We start from the raw sequence: 21,525 nt of genomic DNA, 5'->3' as shown, positions 1-21,525 counted from the left end.
GATAAAACGAACCACACCCGTTCTGCACAGGTGATGGCAATCCTAATTAAGTGGGACGTCCAGGGACAGAGCTCATGTTGGGAGGTATAGCATATCTTAAGTGTCTATTTACAATGATTTATGTAATAGAACTCTGAAACCTCTTGAAATGTGTTCATATTATTATTCTCTATATTATGTTGGGACCCTGAGCAGCCCGCCAGAAGCCGCAAGGTCTCCTCTGCCCACCAGAGTCAGCATCTTTGCAGTCGGGGACATTCAGGCGAAGGGCAAACTGTATTAGTTCCCTCGGCGCATTGCTCCCCGCGACACTGACTAGCGCCCCTTTGCCTTTGCGCCACCGCCCCCCAATACCGGCATGCATCTTTGTTTGCTGCTGCACTTGAATAAAATAAAATTTCTCCCGTGGTCTGTTAGCTTTACTTGTAGGATGTTTCATAAGCACAGCATTTGGAAACATTCTTGCCTTGTTAGATCACTTTTAAGGTTTGTTTATGATCCTGATCCATAAAGTAATGTTCTAACCAGTGTTTTTAATTCCTTAATTTTTGGACCAATGATAATGTTCTGTTGATTCCAGAGGCCTCTATTCAGATATGCAAAGACAGCTGTAGCACAGACTACTGTATATGAATTGTGATGTCGCTTGTAGCAGCTGTCTGTTGACCATTGATAGCTAAACCCAGGTATTTAAAGGTATCCACTTGTTTATACCCCTTTTCCACTAGTTTTTTTAAACACGGGTAAATGCGCGGGGGCGCGCATTTACCCGTGTTTTCCCCTAGTGGAAACGGGTCCCCCGGCAAATTCCCGGATCAAGTGATCCGGGAATCCTACCCTACGTGTTCAACCCGGCTAGCTGTCTAGTGTGAACGGGAGCGTCACGGCTCCCGTTCACAGTGCATAGGGAGGGCGGCGCTGGGAGATCATGTGATCTCCCAGCGCCGTCACTAGCGCGTCACCAACCCGGCAATTGCCGGGTTGGTGAGCGCTGTCTGCAGGGGTCTGTAGCACGGGTCGCAGCCGTGTCAGGCGACACGGCTGCGACCCGTGCTACGCTAGTGGAAAAGGGGTATTAGTGATGTTACTATCTAGGTTTAGCTGCATCTGTGTGGTTCCACTAAATATGTGCTTGGTTTTTCCAGCATTTATTTGAAAAGCCAAGCTTTGCTGCATTTGTGTAGAGCTTATTTACAATGTTTTGGGAACCCTGCATGTTTTCTGCTTGGAAGACCATACTATTGGCGTAGAGTAAATGTGTAAGGGGTGTATGTTTGCCAGTACGGTGAACAGTTGATCAAGGAATATTTTTCTAAGAATCCAGCCCATAACTATGTTAAAGAGCATGGGCGATATTATACAACCTTGCTTGACGCAAGCTGAGTTTGAGAATGGTTGGGCTATTTGACCTATATAATTAACTTTGATCATTTGTTGTAGAGGGCTTGAAATGGGTTCAGTATGTGATCAGCGGATGGGATGCTGGTGGTCACAATACCTACGCCAGCACCCCGATGTTTAAAATCCCAACAGGGGCGAGGTAAGTATGCTATCCCCCGTTGCCTCCTACCCCCTAATCCTCCCTTCCAGCAGCCCAACCCCTCCCCCCTTAATGCCTAAACCTTTCCCCCCACTCCCAGTGGTGCCTGACCCTGACCCTTCTCCCCCCCCTCCCCCGGCACTAACCCACCAGCTATACTTATGGTCTGTATTCCAGCAGCATCTTTCTGTTTTTGCTAGCCTCGAGTGTATTATTGATATTAATATTTTGCTGGGTGTTACTAGCAAACTTAAGGTGCATATACACTGTGCGATGTGTTTTTACGAGTTTGACTATATAGTCACAATTGTAAGAAAAGTTAGCACATATCGCACAGTGTGTATACAGATTGCGATACTGATGCACGCTCCCGCTGGGTTGGTATCACAAGGAAAAAATTGTGCTGGCATGGCAAGTTTGACTAGAAAGTGTACAATCTAGTTTTTAGTATAGTCAAAAGTGTACATAGCCAAAATCCCACCGTGTGTACACTACAATCAGTATCGGGGGTTCTGGGATCGGGGGAGTTCAAGGGAAATTGCAAAGTCAAAATCTGCCTTTAGCCAGAATCGCACCGTGTGTATGCACCTTTATGCTACTCTAGTTTTTACAGTTTGTAGGTCACCTTTTTTGTGAATGGGAATTATGGCATCTGGAAAGTCTTCTGACGCACAGGAGTCTTTCCAGGCGATTACATACTGTATGTCTCGAAGTTGGTGTACTATTACCTCTCCTCCTGCTTTCTAAAGCTTCTGCTGAGATATTATCAATGCCTTGTGCTTTTCCATTCTTCTGCTTTTTAATTACTAGTCTAATTTAATCTGCTTTTCTGGGGGTTATCAGTTATCACTACAATATTGAAAGTCATTGTTTTCCGGTAAGTCAGGGTTTAAGTATTCAGACCTGGGGAAATTTAATAGGTGGTTAGTGTTCCTGCCATCTTTCAAGTTTGCAGTAATATGCTGTACAGCAGCCGTGAATCATGCTTTCTACTGGCCTCTGCTTTTTTAATTTGTATATTCAGGGGTCGGTAGCGTTTACTTTAAGATCTTTTACTTTGCGCATTTTCTTCTAAGTCTAAGGTGTTAAAGATCCATGGTTTGATCTTCCTCTGTTTAATTATGTATGACTGTCTGAGGTACTCACCTATTGCTGTTTTTGGTGGATGGGGTTGTGAACCTGTATTTGAGCAGAATTTGAAAGTTCAGCTGAGTATTGAGGTTTTTTAAGACCATGGGGTCGATTCTATTCGGCAACTAATGAATAGCGCCGGGAATTAGCTCCCGACGCTATTCAATTCAGCAACTAGTTACGTCGGCGATGGCCCGTTCTCGCCGACAAAACAGGTTGAATTGTCGGGAGAACGGGCATTCTCCGACTTAACTCCCCGGCGCGAAACTGATTCCCGACAGAATCAGCATCGCGCCGGCCGCGAGGCAGCACTTTTGTCGGGTTTCTCTTCTCATCCCCCGGGGATGAGAGAAGAATTCCCGACAATTGCAGGTAATTAGTTGCTGAATTGAATAGCGTCGGGAGCTAATTCCCGGCGCTATTCATTAGTTGCCGAATAGAATCGACCCCCATAAAGTCTAAAATTGATGGGGCTTTCAAAGTGTTTGGCAATTTTTAGGTGAATTTTTAGCTTTGCTCGTACTAAATGATCTGATCCAATTGATGCTCCACGCATCGCCCTCACTTTGTGGAAGGCACTCTGAAACATTTATGGAAATTACATAACCACAATATCTGGTGATCTGCATGCAAAAACGGGCCCTGACCGGTTGGGTTGGGAAAGAACGACTAGGCCCATACGGATTCTGTCACCTGAATGATAATGGTCTTCGCTTACTTACGATTGCCAGCCACAACAGTTATGCAATACGTAACAGCTGGGTCCATTGACAGAGAAGGCTGCATAGATGTACTGTAAGACTTAAGTTTCACTCTAGGGGGGTATCCAATTACCCGTAATAATGCTGCGGCCACGAAACAGGGGCATTTTCACCCCTTTTTTAAAAAAAATATTCCATCGCCATTTTTTCCCCCACCGGTAACCAATTACGTCACCCCGTTTTTCTCATGAAAATACATAGGGTCCGAGAATAGCCGCAGACCTATGTATTTTCGATGCACTTACCACAGCAAAAATTGTCACTTATTTGGAATTTGGCTTCTCCCGCCTCCACAATAAGTGCATGCTATTAGGGCTAATAGCCATGGTAAATTACCGCGACTAATTGGATACCTCCCTGGGTATGGTCTGTGTTTTGGTGCTTTGATGAAATGCACTTTGGTTTTTGTAGCTATTAGGGATGTCACACAACAGAGTGGTGTATGTTAATGTGTTCTTTAATATTTCTCTTTCGTCTGAAATACCCTCTGAAGATGTCTGCTGCTTCCTGTGGCAGAGGAATTTCCTGCACAGCTATGACTACAGTGTAACGCTCAGTGGCCTGGCTTTCTCACACCATTTACCTACCTTGCCGCTAAGAAGGACTTCAGTTGTTTTTTTATTTTTTATTTTTAACTCTAAGGTTTTGACTTAAAAATAACTTCTTGACTGTGAATAATGTTTAAAAGGCTGTTTTGAAAATCCCTATGCAACAGCATGGCAAATCCCTGGGACATTAGCCTATTCTGATTTCCATTTGTGTTTATAGGGGTCAATTCTATTCGGCAACTAAAGAATAGCGCCGGGAATTAGCTCCCGACGCTATTCAATTCAGCTAAAGTTAAGTCGGCGATGTCCCGTTCTCGCCGACTTAACAGGTAGTTTTGTCGGGAGAACGGGCATTCTCCGACTTAACTACCCAGCGCGAGGCTGATTCCCGACAGAATCAGCCTCGCGCCGGCCGCGAGGCAGCACTTTTGTCGGGTTTCTTCTCTCATCCCCCGGGGATGAGAGAAGAATTCCTGACAATTGCGGGCAACTAGTAGCAGAATTGAATAGCGTCGGGAGCTAATTCCCGGCGCTATTCTTTGGTTGCCGAATAGAATTGACCCCATAGAGTGCACAGTGGACGGGTTTCGATATATTAGGTCGACATTCCAAATGTTGACATGAGTGTCAATATGGTCATTATGTCGAGATTTTCATTATGTTTACATTAATCACATGAACATTCAGCATGTCACTAATGAAATGCCGATGTGGTCAGAATGGTATTGAGTTAAACCTAACACGAATGCTGACCGTTCTATCCATGTCAGCATTATAACAGTGACACAAATTTCAACATTCTGGTGCCAGCCTTATTAATGTAGACCTTTTTGCTGTTGACAATCTGACTGCATATCCAGTGATCTCAACACTTTGGGATGTACATGTGTACTTCTGATTTCTTGTTTAGCAAAGTAAAGTACGTACAGTGTGCAGGGTTGTGGAAAGACGAAGGGCCCTGGTAAGGTGGTGAAGGGGGGGGAGGTGGCATTAAAAAGGGCATGGCAACACCCCGTTACTATTAAAATATTAATACAATAATATAATTGCAGGCTGTGTGCTCCACAGGGAGGGCGCCCGCTTCCTACCTTACTTTTATCTCTCCGGTCCCTCCCAGTGATATTTGGGAAAATTACGCTGGGCACTAGAAAACGTAGACTCTGGCACAGTGCCAGAGTCTTTCTTCACTTTGTGCGGCGCCTTTTTACAGAATATATCACTGGGAAGATGGCGCCGGCAACAGTGCAGATATCCTGTGGGGGGGGGGGGGGGGGAGATATCTGCCCCTCTCTCAGCGCCACTGACTGTGTGTAGTAAATGTGTAGCTGTTGCTGGCCTGATTGTAGCTGTATTAGCATTAAAACTGACAGGTTACTGGCCAGGAATGTTGTACAGTTTACCGCCTGTGTCAGAATTATGCCTTAAAGCAGATGTCGTGTTATTAGTTTATTGTGATTTTTTTACTTTCACTTTTTATACAGTGCATTTGTTTTATTTATTTTTTTATTTTAATTTTTTTACATTTTTAATATGAGAGGGAAGGTGAGGTTGTAACACAAATTCCTACGGGGGTAATTCAGAGTTGATCGCAGCAGGAAATTTTTTAGCAGTTGGGCAAAACCATGTGCACTGCAGGTGGGGCAGATGTAACATGTGCAGAGAGAGTTAGATTTGGGTGGGTTATATTGTTTCTGTGCAGGGTAAATAATGGCTGCTTTATTTCTACACTGCAATTTAGATTTCCGTTTGAACACACCCCACCCAAATCTAACTCTCTCTGCACATGTTACATCTGCCCAACTGCTAACAAATTTGCTGCTGCGATCAACTCTGAATTACCCCCTAAATCTACTTTTATAGGCTTATCTCTAACAGGGAGATTCAGTTGTTGCTACTGATGGGCACAAATGCTGCAGCCGCCCATATTTCTGCTCGCACCCTCTTGAGGCGGTGAGCAGAAAGCATTTAAAACCAGTACTTTTAGATGGGTTTAGCTGCTTTACACTGTTTTTTCCCTTTGGGGCAAGACAAGCTCTATAAGTAATGGGCGCCTGATCCGAGCAACAATTGACTAGCTCAGTTGAGTGCCTCATAAAACAATGGAATCTCCCTCCTATATGTGTCAAACTAACAAATAAACAAATAAAAATCAGTTTGTTTTTTTTGCATATTAAACGAACATTGCAAAATAATTGAAATTACACAGCCTTTCTGAAGCGGAGCATGCGAACGAAAAAAGAAAATCTGAATTCATATATGCTTTTTTCAGTGAAAACTTTATTTGGTTGGGTTTTAGCCCATTAGGTACTCTGGTCATGGGTGCATGTTTTATACTCCTGGCATTAATCTGTGCTCTGTGACATCTTGTTTGCTTATTGTATTGCTCCCAGAATCTCTAGAGGCAAACTGCCTATGCCTAGGGCTACCTCTGTATGTCAAATGCCTAAGGACATCTGGGCAGGCGGACATCTAAATTCTGATTTAGCAATTTCTGGCTGGAAGTTTATTGCAGCCACTGTAGCCTTATTACACTAGTGGTGGCTGGTGCAATACAATTTTTGCGGAGCAGTGTGCATTACATCAGATGTCATGCAGCACCGCTGAGACAGGCGGAGCAGTGGGGCTATGGTGGTGGGCAGCCAGGAAACAGCTGTTGGCGGCCAGAAAACATCAAAGAAGGTAAGTGTGGTGGCTAAAGAGACACTTTTGTGGGCAGGGACTGGAGCTTCAGGAATTCATTCCTGTTTGAAAGATTACTTAAATGTTTGCACCATTTTAACAACATTCTGGAGCACAGGATGGAGAGAAACAAGGGGGGGATGGAGTGCAAAAGCTCCCACATCACCAGACAAAATCTTGCCTACTGCAACAAATTGGTCAGGGTCGGCTCTGCTGACATAGGTGGGTGTGTTTGTGGTTTTTATTCTTTTGGTGCCATGGTGTTCAGCACTCCAGTACTTCTATCATGAAGAGTGGATGTCGGTGCTGCACAGGCTAAAGGCTCTATTCACTTAAACCTTCCCCCCCCCCCCCTAGTTCTTTCACATATTCCAGATTATAATTCTGCCAATCCCAGTGCAGCACTGAATGCAACTGCACCAAAGACAGCCTTTTTCCAGTAGCCGATTCACTCATGCACGCCTCATGTTGCCAACAGACACACCTCGCATAAATACACCACACTGGGTTTGCAAAGTGCTGACAATATATTCACTCAAGCAAAATACATTTGCTTAAATTCCACTGTAAATGTAGACTTGCTGGCAGTTGTCATTCACATTATCCGTGCAGTGTGTATGGAAAAACTCCCACTTTTCTTTCATCACATGTGTTTTCACAGCAGGCTGGGAGGGGGATCATGAGCTTTTGAACCCATCCATGTCCTTTCCCGGTTTCCGAAACTAACTGCTGGTGATCTTAGGAGAACTGCATCGTGATACTGATTTTATGAATTGTTTAAATACGAACACTGATCAGGTCATGCCTTAGTTCTTATGTACTAGAAGTACCGTATTTAATGATGGAAATCTCATTCAGAACATAAAGGTTTGCCTTCTGTGACATGTGGCATATATTGTGTAAGTATAGCAGCACTGCCCAACTATTTTAAAGGTGTCCCAATGTGTCTGCAGTGCTGTAAAGAGTTATACATTAAGGGGGAACGCAAATGTTTGAAAAGTCGTTTGTGTGACTGTTTTTTCCTAAGTGTTGACATGCACAGTGTTGGCATGGTCATAATGCTGACATTGTGCTTTCCAACATTTGGCATGTCTTCATAACATTATGCCCGTATTAAAACCCTAACCACAGCCTAAACCTAACCTTAACCGCACCCTAGTCCTAACACTGACATTGTAAACATAGTCTGGTGTCTGCATTCTGAATGTCAACATAATGACTACATAACGCACCTTGACATAGCACAAGTACAATACGTTCTAGGAACAACATATAGCTAGGTTAGATGAGGGCATGAGGTGAGTGTAGGTCTACTCACTGTCTTGTAGGGAAAGTGCTGGTAAATTGGAAGGAGGGGAGGCAATTAGGCACTCTGTGAATCTGGACACAACATAAGGGAGAGTATACAGCAGAGGTTCTCAAACTCTGTCCTCGGGGGCACACACAGTGCATGTTTTGCAGGTAACCCAGCAGGTGCACAGGTGTATTAATTACTCACTGACACATTTTAAAAGGTCCACAGGTGGAGCTAATTATTTCACTTGCGATTCTGTGAGGAGACCTGCAAAACATGCACCGTGTGGGGTCCTGAGGGCCGAGTTTGAGCACCTCTGGTATACAGTGTCAGTGAGTGGGACTTGGGGAGAATAGGACACAAGTAAAATGCAGTCTTCAGGGCTTTATAGTACTGTATACTCTGGTTTGCTTGACAACCTCTATGGGCTCTGTTTTACCATCTCTTTAATGGCACCTGACCTTTCTGAATACACATCACACATACTTGCCTTTAGAATTACAAACATGCATGAGTTAAGAAGTTAATGATCAATAACCAAAGTAACTATTTCTAGAACGTATTATTTTGATAGTTTCTATTCTAGTTTATCAGAACTGCGTGGATATGTACAGTGGTAAACAAGACTGTGTGTTCAATTCAGTTATCCGCAATGGGGCAAGTTGGAGTTGTGTAGAAACGCTGGCAACCGTATCAAAACTCTCTCTCCCTCTCTGCAGCTCTGGACTTGTGGATTACTGTATGCAAACAAAATCTGTGAGTCCAGCGATATTGTAAGCTTGCCACTTAGCAGCACTTGCTCACTCTGAGGGTACTCATGAGTAACTTGAGGGCTATAAGGCTTGAGGGGGGGGGGGGGGGGATGATTCAGTTACCTGTGGTAAATTACTGCGGCTTACTGAATTCCCACCTTAGGGTGATAGCCATAGTACATTATCGCAGCTAATTGGATAACTCTCTCTCTCTCTCTCTCACACACACACACACACACACACACACACACACACACACACACACACACACACACACACACCATTCTTGCTCTATCCAACAAAATGTAGAGTGTTTGCACACTTACTAATAGTATATTGTTGTTGTTTGTTTTATTGTGCATAGACTGGCAAGTAATATGAATGTACAGCCCAGTCTTTTCAGCAGCCAGCCTCTTACTAAATACCAAATTAGAAATAAACAACTATTCATTTTTTTTATTCCAAGAATGTCTTATACCTGTGTATGCGCTGAAAGTCGTCTCGGATCATGTACATAAGCAAGAAAACAGGGTAGAGAGATCTATTACATAACTAACCCTTGGCTTCATGTGGATCAAAGAACTCCTTTATTGTGTACAATAGTTACATTTGCCTCATTATAGATGTACAGACCAGTTTTTATAGTAATGGTCGTTTATAAACACTTTGTGTGTGTTGAATTAATTTTACAATCAAATAACTCAGTTATTCTTTATTTTAATTTTTTCCCCTTAATAACTTGCTTGCTGTGTGTAAAAACAGGATTTTGTCTAACGAGCCAAGCAGACGTTTTCCGAACAGGAAGTTCAGCTTTTTTTTTTTCTTTTTCCCCTCTAAATATTTTTATATTTGTTGGCTCTTAATATCTTTGTGTGACCCTAGATGTCTTTGCTTGCTGTAGTAATTTGATTTGAAGTTTATTTTTGATGAATAAGAAATCTGTAACCAATCTCTTATGCAATGGTGCGTTGCATTTGGGACAAAGGGGTATATTCAATAAGAGTCGGGTCCATTCTGTCATGCAGTTGTCGGAATGGACCAGACAACCCCAATTCAAAGAGCTGTTCCGTTCCCGGTTTCCTGACCTGCTGTGGCTGACAGCGGCATCAGGGGGAGCTGTTAGCTGCGCCGTCTGCGGTGGTGGAGACGGAGCGGACGGAGGGAGGAGAGGAGGAGACTGGTCGGAGCAGCGGCTGCTGCAGCAGCGTAACTGGAGGCTCACTGCAGCATCCACCTGGCTCTGGCAAGCAGGACCTCGCTTGCTGGAGCCGGGTGGACGCTGCTGCTGGGTTCCTGCTCTCCCCGCTGCGCCCGCCGTCTCCTGCTCTTAGCTCCCTCATCTCAATCCGACTTTTTTTTAAACTCGGATTGAGATTGTCGGAAACGGGGCTAAAACCTGTCATGTTTGGCCCCGCTTCCAACAATGCACGCTGATTGGCGGCTGAAGCCGCCGATCTGCGTGCATTCCAACAGCATTCCGACAAGTTGGGTTTCCCGACTTGTCGGAAAAAATGGGGCCATAATGAATATGTCGGAACCCCTTCCGACCTAAAACTGTTGAAAGCTGCCATGTCCGATCTAAAATTGTCAGAAGCTGCCGTCTTTCCGACAAGACGGCAACTTCCGACAGTTATTGAATATACCCCAGAGTCATTTTGTTGGGTTCATGGTACTACTTGGAACCAAATTGCCTCCACAATTTTCGATCCAATATGACTTTGTTAGGACTTCATTATGATGAAGTTGACCGATGTTGGCGTTAAAAATCCTTTCAGGCAGAATTTACTAATAACATTTTGAGTTTGACGTGTATGACTATAATTGTGTTTTTCTGTAGTTGTCTCTAAGCAACTGCACTTCAAGCTTTTATTACGTAGTTTATTACAATATTTTACATTACTTTTTATGTTTTTACCTAGTGTATTGATTTGTGATTTTTCTAGTAAACGTTAGTGGACTCGTTGCCCTCTAAAGGCTACACATTCAATAGACCTCTTAGCAAACAACATATGCTACCTGTACCATGTGTTACAGCCCTTGTAGTGTCTCCAGAAGTCATTGTTTGACTAAATGTATGCAGTTAGGCGTAAATGTTCATAAGTATTAATGTGTGATCCCATGAAATGGTAGGAGTATGCTGCGGAAAAACAAGTCTACCAGCTTTTCCCCCTGGTCCCCACTGGCCGTAAATCACATGAGATTAGTGCACACCAACATCTATTTGAATAAGGCTTATATATAACAGGAAGTACTAGAGATTCCAAGAATGTTGTGTATATTGCATGTGCAGTCTGTCATAGTTTCATCTTTTTCAAAACTGCAGGACTAGGTACATGTTTACTCCATACACATCCAATCACACTGATGAGCCTGAATGGAAGCAGAACAATGTTTACACTGTGTGTTCATGGTATGTTTACAGATTGTGTTGGAAAAATATAAAAAGACATGCACCTTTTGGTCCCAGAAGTAGTTGCAAGTGTATACTATTTTACATAACTGACACAACTATCAGACTGAAAACGCAATTGTACTCTGTAACAGCACACATCTAAGCCAAGGCTTATTTAATCAGTACTGTTGCTTATTTAATCCTATATAGAAAGAACACTAGACTTTAGTGTTTCAGAGTATAATTTCTTATATGAACCATGTGAAGGCAGTCATATGGGCCATGCTGCAGATCACTGTCTCTTATGGAGAGTCTAGTAGTTAGCTACATAGTAACAGTGTGTCTGGAACTACAAAGCAAAAGCCATCTTTGAAATACACATTTTGCTACGGTTTGATTTTAATGGTCGTCCTTTTGTGGGATTTTGGGTATGAATTGCTATATTGCTTATGTCTGCTCTCTTGGCAGTAAATACTGCTCTCTATTCTAAAATGTTCACTGCTTTTAATGCAAGCCATATACAGAGAGGATTCTGGATAGTGGCAATTGAAAAGCACTGTGTTATGGGCCTATAGACTTGTCTTCAGCTAGCCGTATGCCATATTGTTTCAAGCATCTCTTCCAGTTTTATTTAAAAACGCACAACACTCTCGTACTGTAAATGGAACAGAGCACAATATGGACAAGCCCCTTGTATTTTTTCACCAAAGATTAGTTAAGACATGTTATGGGGCCCATACATCAGTAGATTTGAGCAATTCCCAACTTTGCAGATGAATAGGGTAGAAATCTGCAATGCATGGGATGCACCAATCGCCGATTATGTCCAAAAAGTGATCCCAAATTGTGTCTTTGCGTGTTGGATTTCAGAGACCAATCAAGGCTCTAGATTGCTAGCCTATGGAAACAATCTGTAAAATGCTAGTAACTGTCTCCAAATCTGCTATTAAAATGGGCACCTTCATGATTTGCAAATCTAATATTTGGATAGACGAAATCTGCAAATTGCTGAAAAATATTGGTAATGTTTGGGCGCATATTGGTAGAATGGAGAATCATTAAATCAAAGTGGGGGGGACGGGGGACACAGAATAAGTGAATCGTTCTTTTGAGATTGCAGATAGATGGGCCCCAATACTAGTACTGCTGATTAATCAGTTTTAGTATTAAATTATGTAGATACATATTCATATAGTCTCAATTAAAAATATTGCATCCAAAATAGTAATTCCTTAACTCCGAAGTGACATGGATAAATGTGGATAAATGTGATCAGCAATATTCCAATTTGAATAAAATCTTGTTCCTTCACTAGGCTCTGTTGTAACTGCTTGTCCATTTACCATTGAGTAAATGGCTGCCTGCAGTAGGGAGTTATTGCTTATGTTTATTCTTTCTGTGACATAAAGTGTAATATGCACACAGTTATGATTATTTTTTATTTTAATATGCTCATAGTTTGTATTCCTCTACTCAGTTAAAGTAATACATTTGTGCAAATAATTGAAAGAAATAGATTTTCTTAACAGAACAAAAAACAAAAACAACACATTCTATCTGTTTTGACTGTTGTCAAAATAAATGAGAGAAACCATATTTTGGCCAATCTTGACATGCAACACGTGTTTCTTTTTTGTGTATTAAAAAAAGTAATATTGTATTTCATAAGCTATTTTTATTTCTATTTAAATAGAAAATGCATTAAAATTTTTTTATTTTTTTTTTATTCTTCCAGAATTCAATCCGACATAACCTATCCCTTCACAGTAAATTTGTGCGGGTACAAAATGAAGGGACTGGTAAAAGTTCCTGGTGGGTCCTGAATCCTGAAGGTGGAAAGAATGGCAAATCACCAAGAAGACGAGCCGCTTCAATGGATAACAACAGCAAATTTGCTAAAAGCAGAGGAAGAGCTGCCAAGAAAAAAGCCTCCATCCAACAAAGTCAAGATGGGAGTGGAGATAGTCCTGGGTCACAGTTCCCGAAGTGGCCGGGAAGCCCCAGTTCCCACAGCAACGATGATTTTGAAGCCTGGAACACATTTCGGCCAAGAACCAGTTCCAACGCCAGCTCAATCATGCCAGAAGAGGAAGATCTCGGAGATTCTGATGTGCACAGCCTGGTGTATCCACAATCTTCTACAAAATTGGCCTCTACCTTGCCAAGTCTATCAGAGATTGGAAACTCTGAAAACATGGAGAATCTATTAGATAACCTGAACCTGTTGTCTCCCAACACCTCGTTGACCGTTTCAACGCAGTCCTCACCCACCTCAATGATGCAGCAGCAATCTGGTTATTTATTTACATCGCCAAATACAAGTATGGGGTCACCTGACTCTGAATACAGAAAGTACAGTTATGCTCAAGCTAGCATGAACTCTATATCCCAGATGTCTATGCAAAGTGTACCAGACAGCAAACCAGGTTATAGAGCTGTGGGCCCATACAGTGTTCCTGCTGGACTTCTAAAGGAACTGCTTACTACAGATTCTCCACCACATAACGATATATTGACCCCAGCAGAGTCTACAGTCTCACATGGCAGTAGTAGGGTTGGGTTGGGTCAGAATGTCTTAATGGTATCTAATTCTGGAATGCCTGTGTACGGCAGCCATCCACCCCACAGCAAAATGAACACTATCCCCCATGCACATCAGCCACATAATCAGCAGACGTCTCTCAATGGTCGTGCCTTGCTTCATACCGGCAGTACCATGACACACAGTGCTGGCATTAACCGCCTATCAACAGTGAAAACTTCATTACAAGTGCCTATGACTCAACCCCTTCAAATGTCAGGCATGGGTCCTTACCCCGCTAATAGCTGCAATGGCTACGGAAGAGTCGGTATTGTCTCCATCCACCAGGAAATGCTGCCTAGTGACTTGGATGACATGTTGATTGAAAGTTTGGAATGTGATATGGAGTCCATTATTCGGAATGACCTCATGGAGGATGGCGAGGCAGATTTTAACTTTGATAGTCTATTACCTAACCAAAGCTTTCCTCACAGTGTCACAACCACCACGCACAGCTGGGTGTCTGGGTAAAGACAGATACATGGTAAGTATGTTTAATGTCTGGTAACCATCTAAATTCAATGATCACAGCCACTAAAACTAATCTAGAAGCTCCTAATATATTCAGTTGGCTTTAAGCCGAAACACACAACAATACAGAAAAATGCTGGATGTGATGATTCTGTAAGATTAATTTTTTCTCCCAAACTTTGTTTACTCTTTTCATAATTCTATTTATATTTTGCTGACTGTGTAATATTACAGATAAGGGCAAATAGATTTTAATATAAAAAAAAAAATTTGGTATCCGTTTATGTAGGAGTGCTATGGTCAGAATAATACTCCTTGTTGTACGTCATACAACACACATTCTAGTGAGCAGCCTCTAATTCTGAAAGAGTCATAATTGTATGAATGCCATCATGCAGAAATCTTCTAAAGCATGTTAAGTTAGCCTTTGCCATTCACTTTCTATAATAGAGCTCAGTAGGGCTGAGGGTGACAGAAGTGTACCTCCTAAGGAGCATGGACGGATGGTCAGCCGTTGACATTGGTCATTTTTTTAGATGTTTTTGCTACAGTTCAAAGTTTGCATTAAGGGATCTATATACACTACACGCCATGCATATTTCAGGTGATCCTGAGCACTATAGGTATGCTCTTCTTGATGGGAATGTTGAACTGGAAGTGTTACTGTAGCCAGTGTCACTTAGCCACCTGTATTGTGAGGTGGGTTTTTTTTTTTTAGGTAGAGGGATTCGGTTTAGCGTGATTGGCAAGCTTTGCCATTTTGGACTGGCAAATAGCATCCATCTGCATCGCAAGTTTAGCATTGCATCCTATAGAGGTGTGCAGGGAAACCTGCGATGCTGGCATCACTGTAACTGGCCAGCAGTTGCATTCCTTCCTTTGAATGTTTCGATGATATATTGGCATGCTGCTGTATAGTTTACTTTCCCCACTGATACTAATCTGCCATGCTGTTCACTTGCATACATTGCACTCTGTATATACCTTGAGATTGAAATCTCCCTACATTCTCTTTAATCGCCCATATAGCGCTTTTCTTAATGCCCTCTATTTTTTTTTATTTTTTTTACTCTAAAAATGTTTTTAAGTGATGTCACTTGCACGCAGTGGTGGTAAGTCTGTGGTGAACCAATAATATGCTTATCTGCTCGCTATAGATTTGGGACACCATTGAGGCTTAGAAGGTACATGAGCAGGTAAACACTCATCTCGGTTGCATCAACACTGAGATAGAAGAACAGTGTGTCCTAGTGATCTTAGTCTATAATGTACATTTTGTTTAGCCGGCAAAATGGCAGCTTCCACTGAGTGCAAACGGACGGGCCCACAAAGTATTGATTTACAAAAACATGTTTGGGGTTTATTCATTAGAGACTGCAAATAATAGTAAATAATGTGAACCAATCTTATTTGTCTTGTAGGCAATGTCACAGCAAAGTACAATGGAAGAAACCTCCAAAGATTCTCCAGTCTATTTTTATCAAACCCACGGAATAATGGATTTGCCCCCAGTGTATGCCAGTCATGTGCTGCTCTTGGACCTGTATCACTATGAAGTGCCAAACTGACTAGAAAACCTAATGGAAAAAAACAGCCTGTATCATTGCCCCTGCTGTTTTGGTGCTTGTCTGAGCAGTAACTGCTGCTTACTAGTGTGCTGTGTGTACCTGCTTCATTGCTCTAGGAGCCAGAGCTGCTTTGCAAACAGGCTTCTGAATAAAATTGTAATGTCTCAAAGACTGGAAAACTCCTAAGCATCCATAGCTATAAATGGCCTAACGAGAAGCATAAAGTGCCATTTGTTTTTTTTATAATGCTACCCTTCTCTTTGGTAACTGCCAAATGTATGTTTAGCAGCAAGAATCTAATTTATTTACATTCCAAGCTAATAGGGATTCTCCCTGTTATTGGACCAACATTAAAATAATCCAGGGTTGGTGCTAATCGTGTTTCTGAAACCTAATTTGTCTGCTCTGCTCAAGACATCCTCTCACTGCACTAGTGTTCTGTAAACAGACTACAGAAAAAAAAGTTGGCACTAGTCTTTGCCAGTGCATGTTTGTATTTGTTACTGAGCTGGAGCATTGCTTGATTTCCAGGTATAGGATATAGTATCCAAACAAAATAATAGAATCATGGCGTTCTAATCAATTTGGGATGTGTTTGAAAACATGGTGAGCAGGTAACTGTGCTGTAACTCGCAGCAACCGAATCAGACTGTAAATATAGGTAGAAGAATGTAAGATAATGCAGGCTGCTATACTGTAGGTTACAGCAGTTCTCAAAGCCAGCACTCGGGGACCACTCACATTGCATGTTATCAAGGTCTCTGCACATATGTACAAGTGAAATAATTACCACCTGTGGATCTTTTAAAATGTATAAGTGATTATGGTGGAAATTAATCAAACCTTCTTAAAAGTGGAGACGTTGCCCATAGCAACTAATATGCTTCAAGCTAGCATTTATAAAGTACATTCTGTAAAATGATAGGTAGAAGCTGGTTGCTCTAGGCCGCTCTTTAGAAAAAGCTTGATACATTTCCCCCCTAAGTTGCCTCAGTTGGGTGATGGGAAAAACAGGCTCTCTTAGAGGTTTATTTACTAAAGGTCTAAATTGATCGAATTTGATAGATTTCAAATAGATTGAAATCACTCTCCATTGATGTTAGGTTTATGGGGCTGAAACACAGATTTACTAAAAGATGATTTTTAAATGTTAGTAAATTTGTGTTAAAGCCCTGGAAGCACAACATCATTTAAGATCGATTTTTAATCCATCGGAAATTGAATACAATCGACCTTTAGTAAATATACACCCCAGCACAGGGGTAGCCAACTTTGGTCCTCAAGATCTACCAACAGTTCAAGTTTTCCAGGCCACCTGTTGATCTGTAGAATGTGTCGGCAAGGAATAAATGCACCACATGTTTGAAAAGTGACAGCTAGTAATAACTGCATCGGTGCACCAGCCAGGTGGTTTGGAAAACGTGAACTGTTAGTAGCTCTCAAGGACTAGCCTGTCCCTGAGGGCTGGGTCTGAGTAAACTGGTTTACAGCATAGAATTTTGCACAATTACCTGTACACCAGCTGTAATAAGTTTTGCTGATTTGGTTTGTACAAATCATTTTAAAAATCAGAGAATCAAAAATATATATTCATTTCAAGTCCCTTTTTTTGTATGAGGTATAAATCGTGAATGTGCATTGCAGAGAGTTATTTATTTTTATCTTTGTGACATAAAAAGCAGAAATCACTGCAGTTCTATTAAGCTTCTACGATTGGTATCTTTAGGCAAAGCTTAGAAAACTATGGTCTTGAGTTTTTGGGCTCCCCAAAGCCATTCGCTTGGCGATTGCAGTTGAATGATGCAGCGCGTGCCAAAGGTTGCCTAGACCGCTGCCTTTTCATCCTTTTAAATTCAGGCACATCTCTGAAAAGCTTGATGTTGATCCAATTAAAGGGTTTAGTCTATGAGCAGTTGACTATAGAGACTAATAAGTTATGCCAGATCTTGTACAAAGTGGGAAAAAAATCAAATGTTTTTAATATCTATGTATAATTTGTCTTTATACTCTTGTTGTCGATAGCCATGTTTTTGAGCTGTGCCAGCATCCTGCGATCTCTTATAGCACGGAAGCATTCAGTATTCCTTTGTCGTGTGCTTTGTACCAGCTTTTGTACCTTCAGATTTTGGGTGCTCCCCTCCCCCCTTTGCTCATGGTTTTTCATGAAAGGAAATTGGAGGAAATCCTGTAAATAAGATGAAAGCATTTCTTCCTTTTGCCTTAAAAGAAATGTAGAAATATTTGTATTGCTTGCTTGGGAGAGTCTCATTTAATATATATTTTTATTTTTTATTTTTCCTCCAGCTTTCCATAATATTAATTAACAAAATAATAGTGCTATAAAAGAGGGACGTCTCATAGCCCTCTGGGAATTGGTAAACCACAATGTCCCTCATACTGGTTACAGAATGACTGAAGTTGCAGGCACACCATTGAAGAAGCTGAGCTTGTCGTCAACTGTTGTAAATTGATTAGTATCGTAAACCATATTTAACTATGCCAGAGAGACCATAATGCATTGAGAAATATCTTGCATCTGCTGTCTGTGATCGAAAGATTAAATGTTTTATTTTCTGGAGTTCCCAGAGTGTCTTATAAACGCTTACATGTACCCTTCCCTGAACCAGTTTACATTTCAGTACCTTATTTATCATGTAACATCTTATCACGTAGTATTTCCGTTCCGTATCATGGCTATATAGATGATCTTTTTGGTTTCTTTGTTTGACTTGTGGAGGCCAAACTTGTACTGTGCTGCCTTTGAATACTGCTGTCTTAATCTCCACCAAAGTGATATATATACTTTTAAGCACTCAAGTCATGTGTACAAGGTTACACATGATGTTTTGTGTTCCTACCCTACCTTTTATCCTCAGTGTTTCACCATCCCGAGTCCTGGCATTGTTCTAAGATATAACAAGAGCCATGGCACAGAATAACAGAAGAAAACGGATGTCTGTAGTTAAAAGCTTTCCAGCTGCTGTCTAAACATCTTTGCTATGGGAAGCTGAGCAGCACTGAAGGTGATTGGCAGGGGTACAGAGACCTTGCTGAACTGACTAGTAGGAGTACTAGGACATGGTACTGTTCTTCTTGTATGTATATACTGTATACATTTAGGTTACAGCAAAACTATCTCTCCAATCACCCACTAGTAAGGACTCATTCCAAATGCAACTCTGTTATCTATGTTTCTAGGTTACCAAAAGGTAACAAAAGGGCATACTAGATGGGTCAAGTGGTTCTTATCGGTGTCAAATTCTCTGATATTAACACCAAACATGCCTAATATTCTCACAGTGAAGCTATGTGTAATATAGATCATGGCCGACTGGGCAGAGAACATATGTGACACACAATCGATATCTATAGATACAGCCTTATATTTGCACCATGCAGTGTCTAGTGTGTTATACCTGTTAGAAAGCTTCAGAAGAGAGAGAGCTTTTCTGCATGAGCGCTAAATGTTTAAAGGTGAGTTATTGGCCATCGTACGATTACCCTTGACCATGGAGTAGTAGAAACATTGTGTACAATGAGATGATGTATTAATGATAGGTCACTATCCGAGCATCACAGAAGACATTTGTAGCTGAAGCCAATTCTGGGTAAATGCCAGGGGTCTAGTAAACACGGCACAACATAATGTAATGCTTGTATCCAATAGTCTTAGTTTGCGGGATGACTTGCCTGTCAGGCTCCTAATTTATATTTTGTTCAACAGTGGCTTCAGCTAAAATCTTATGCAGTTATGTATATAACCGTCTACCCCTTATCTCCCCTGGTAAGTAGAGTAATGGAAGTGCCCATCTTAATCAAGTGGCTTGGGGGGAAGGGTCTGAAAATGAAAAACCTACAGTATTGGTGACCCTTTACCCATTAAACTTGTCACTTCAAAAGCACAATGTTATCTTTTACTACTTTACAAATTAAATATGTATGGCCTCATTCACTTTTTACAGCTAAAATTAACCTCAATTGAAAACATTAATCAAAAAACCTACTCTTCCTTCCATTAGCTCAAGAGCAGATAAGGATCACATGCAAAAAGCTAATTACTCATTAGGCAACGCTCCGTTACACCACCTCAGTGACCCCATGTGCATCTTCCGATCTCACTTGGCACATTGGAGGGGAGATATGCAATTCATGCGGTCTAATACATCTACCAGCTGCTCTCTTGGGGGCAGATATATCAAGCCTTCTAAAGAGGAAAAGCAGAGAAGTTGCCAATGTAGCCAATCAGCTTCTAGATATAATTTGTCAAGTACATCCTGTAAAATAATAGCTGAAAGCTGATTGGGTTCGCTGACATACTTACAAGGTTTCATACATCTATACCACGGTCAGATTCTCAGCCAAGTGAAAGGAAGTGCTGTGGGCTACAGCCTACACACAAACTCAAAAAGAGCCACCAAGTAAGGATCACGTCCCGCTCAGAGTACTACACATACAGTATTTCCCTTGTAATATTTTAATCGTAAAATTTGAGCTTATATTTCAAATATTATGTGTTCAGTAAATTATATTGGTATTGTCGTCTTACCAGTATGACCTCCAGCAAAGTCAGAGAAACCAGCATTTTCAACTTAGTCCCAATGGTGGTTCTTGAATGGTATGGATGATTTCATCTATGCAGCTGCCCTTTTAATGTTGTGTTCTGTTTTCAGTAGAGATGTATTGTTTTAGTAGTACTATGTAAAATGTTTATTTAGGCATATATAGGATCAGTTATTAAACTTTGTTTTGGTAAACTGAAGTCCTTCTTTAATACAAGCTAGCTACCTACCTACAGTATGTGGACTTTTTTCTTTATATCATGCCTGAAGTTCCACCTGCTTGTGCTCTCATTTATGGCAAAAATCGCCTGTAGTTTGTAACTGGACACAATGTCATGTACAATTTGAGAAAGCTGTCTATTTGCAAGATTTTGCACTAGCTGATGTGAGCTTCAGTGTTGGCGCTTCTGATTTTTAATTTTTTTTTGTAAACGTGGATCTATCCTCTTAAAATAACAGCGCACCCTTTGTTAAATATAGGGGGAGTTCTAGATTGGACCAATTTTAAAATTGTATATAACATTTGCACTTGTTAAACCACTGGAAATGTTATCAGTTTATCTGATATTCTATTAATATTTTTCATTATAAAATTGTCAAATCCCTTAATTTATAACTGATTTTCTTTTTATTAATTGAGTTGTATATTAGAGGCTACACAGTGGTTCATTTAAGTAAAACAGGGTTTTTTTTCCCCGTTTTTTTTTTTTGCTTTTAAACCAGCGTTCATTCAACACAGAGTCAATAATTCGGCAATATGGCTAATGGTGGCATGTAAAAACTGCTTTCTTTTGTTGTGTTGCAGCATTTTCATGTTCCCTTTTTCTTGTCAATTCATAATTCAATATCTGCAGACAAGTGCCTGATGTATTTACAGACACAAGAACAATCTGTTGTATGAAGCCATAAATGTATATAAATTATGCTACAAATGACTGTCTTCTGTTTGAATTGTGTCTTCATTTGCAATGCAAACACAACTGGATGCTATGTAAAGAAATGTAGGAACGTACAGGATAACTAGGGGCAAAAGTTAGAATTTAGGTTTGGGGGTAGTACATGTAAGGGTCTATTTACTAAGCCGTTGAGAGAGATAAATTACCAGCCAATCCGCTCCTGTCACAGCCTGTAACATGGCAGTTAGAAGCAGATTGGCTGGTACTTTATCTCTCTCCACAGTTTAATAAATAGACCCCTTAGTCATGACCTGCAACACACTTTTGGAGCACTGCTCACCCTGGTCCCAGAT

The 21,525-nt window shown here is 41.2% G+C and overlaps 1 protein-coding gene across 1 annotated transcript in view; it reads left to right on the top strand.

Annotated features, from left to right (window-relative positions):
• Nucleotides 1-21,216, top strand: part of FOXO1 (forkhead box O1) — a 61,620-nt gene extending 40,404 nt beyond the window's left edge. The window contains exons 2-3 of the mRNA XM_063951908.1: nucleotides 12,833-14,162; nucleotides 15,571-21,216. Of these exons, the coding sequence (XP_063807978.1) occupies nucleotides 12,833-14,149 (1,317 nt within the window). The 3' untranslated portion in view covers nucleotides 14,150-14,162; nucleotides 15,571-21,216. The remainder of the gene's footprint in view (nucleotides 1-12,832; nucleotides 14,163-15,570) is intronic.
• Nucleotides 21,217-21,525: the final 309 nt, after the last annotated feature.

This window comes from Pseudophryne corroboree, chromosome 2, assembly GCF_028390025.1.
Source record: "Pseudophryne corroboree isolate aPseCor3 chromosome 2, aPseCor3.hap2, whole genome shotgun sequence".
Classification (NCBI taxonomy): Eukaryota; Metazoa; Chordata; class Amphibia; order Anura; family Myobatrachidae; genus Pseudophryne; species Pseudophryne corroboree.
The sequence above is the reverse complement of the archived record's forward strand: the minus strand, read 5'-3'. Positions and strand labels throughout refer to the sequence as shown.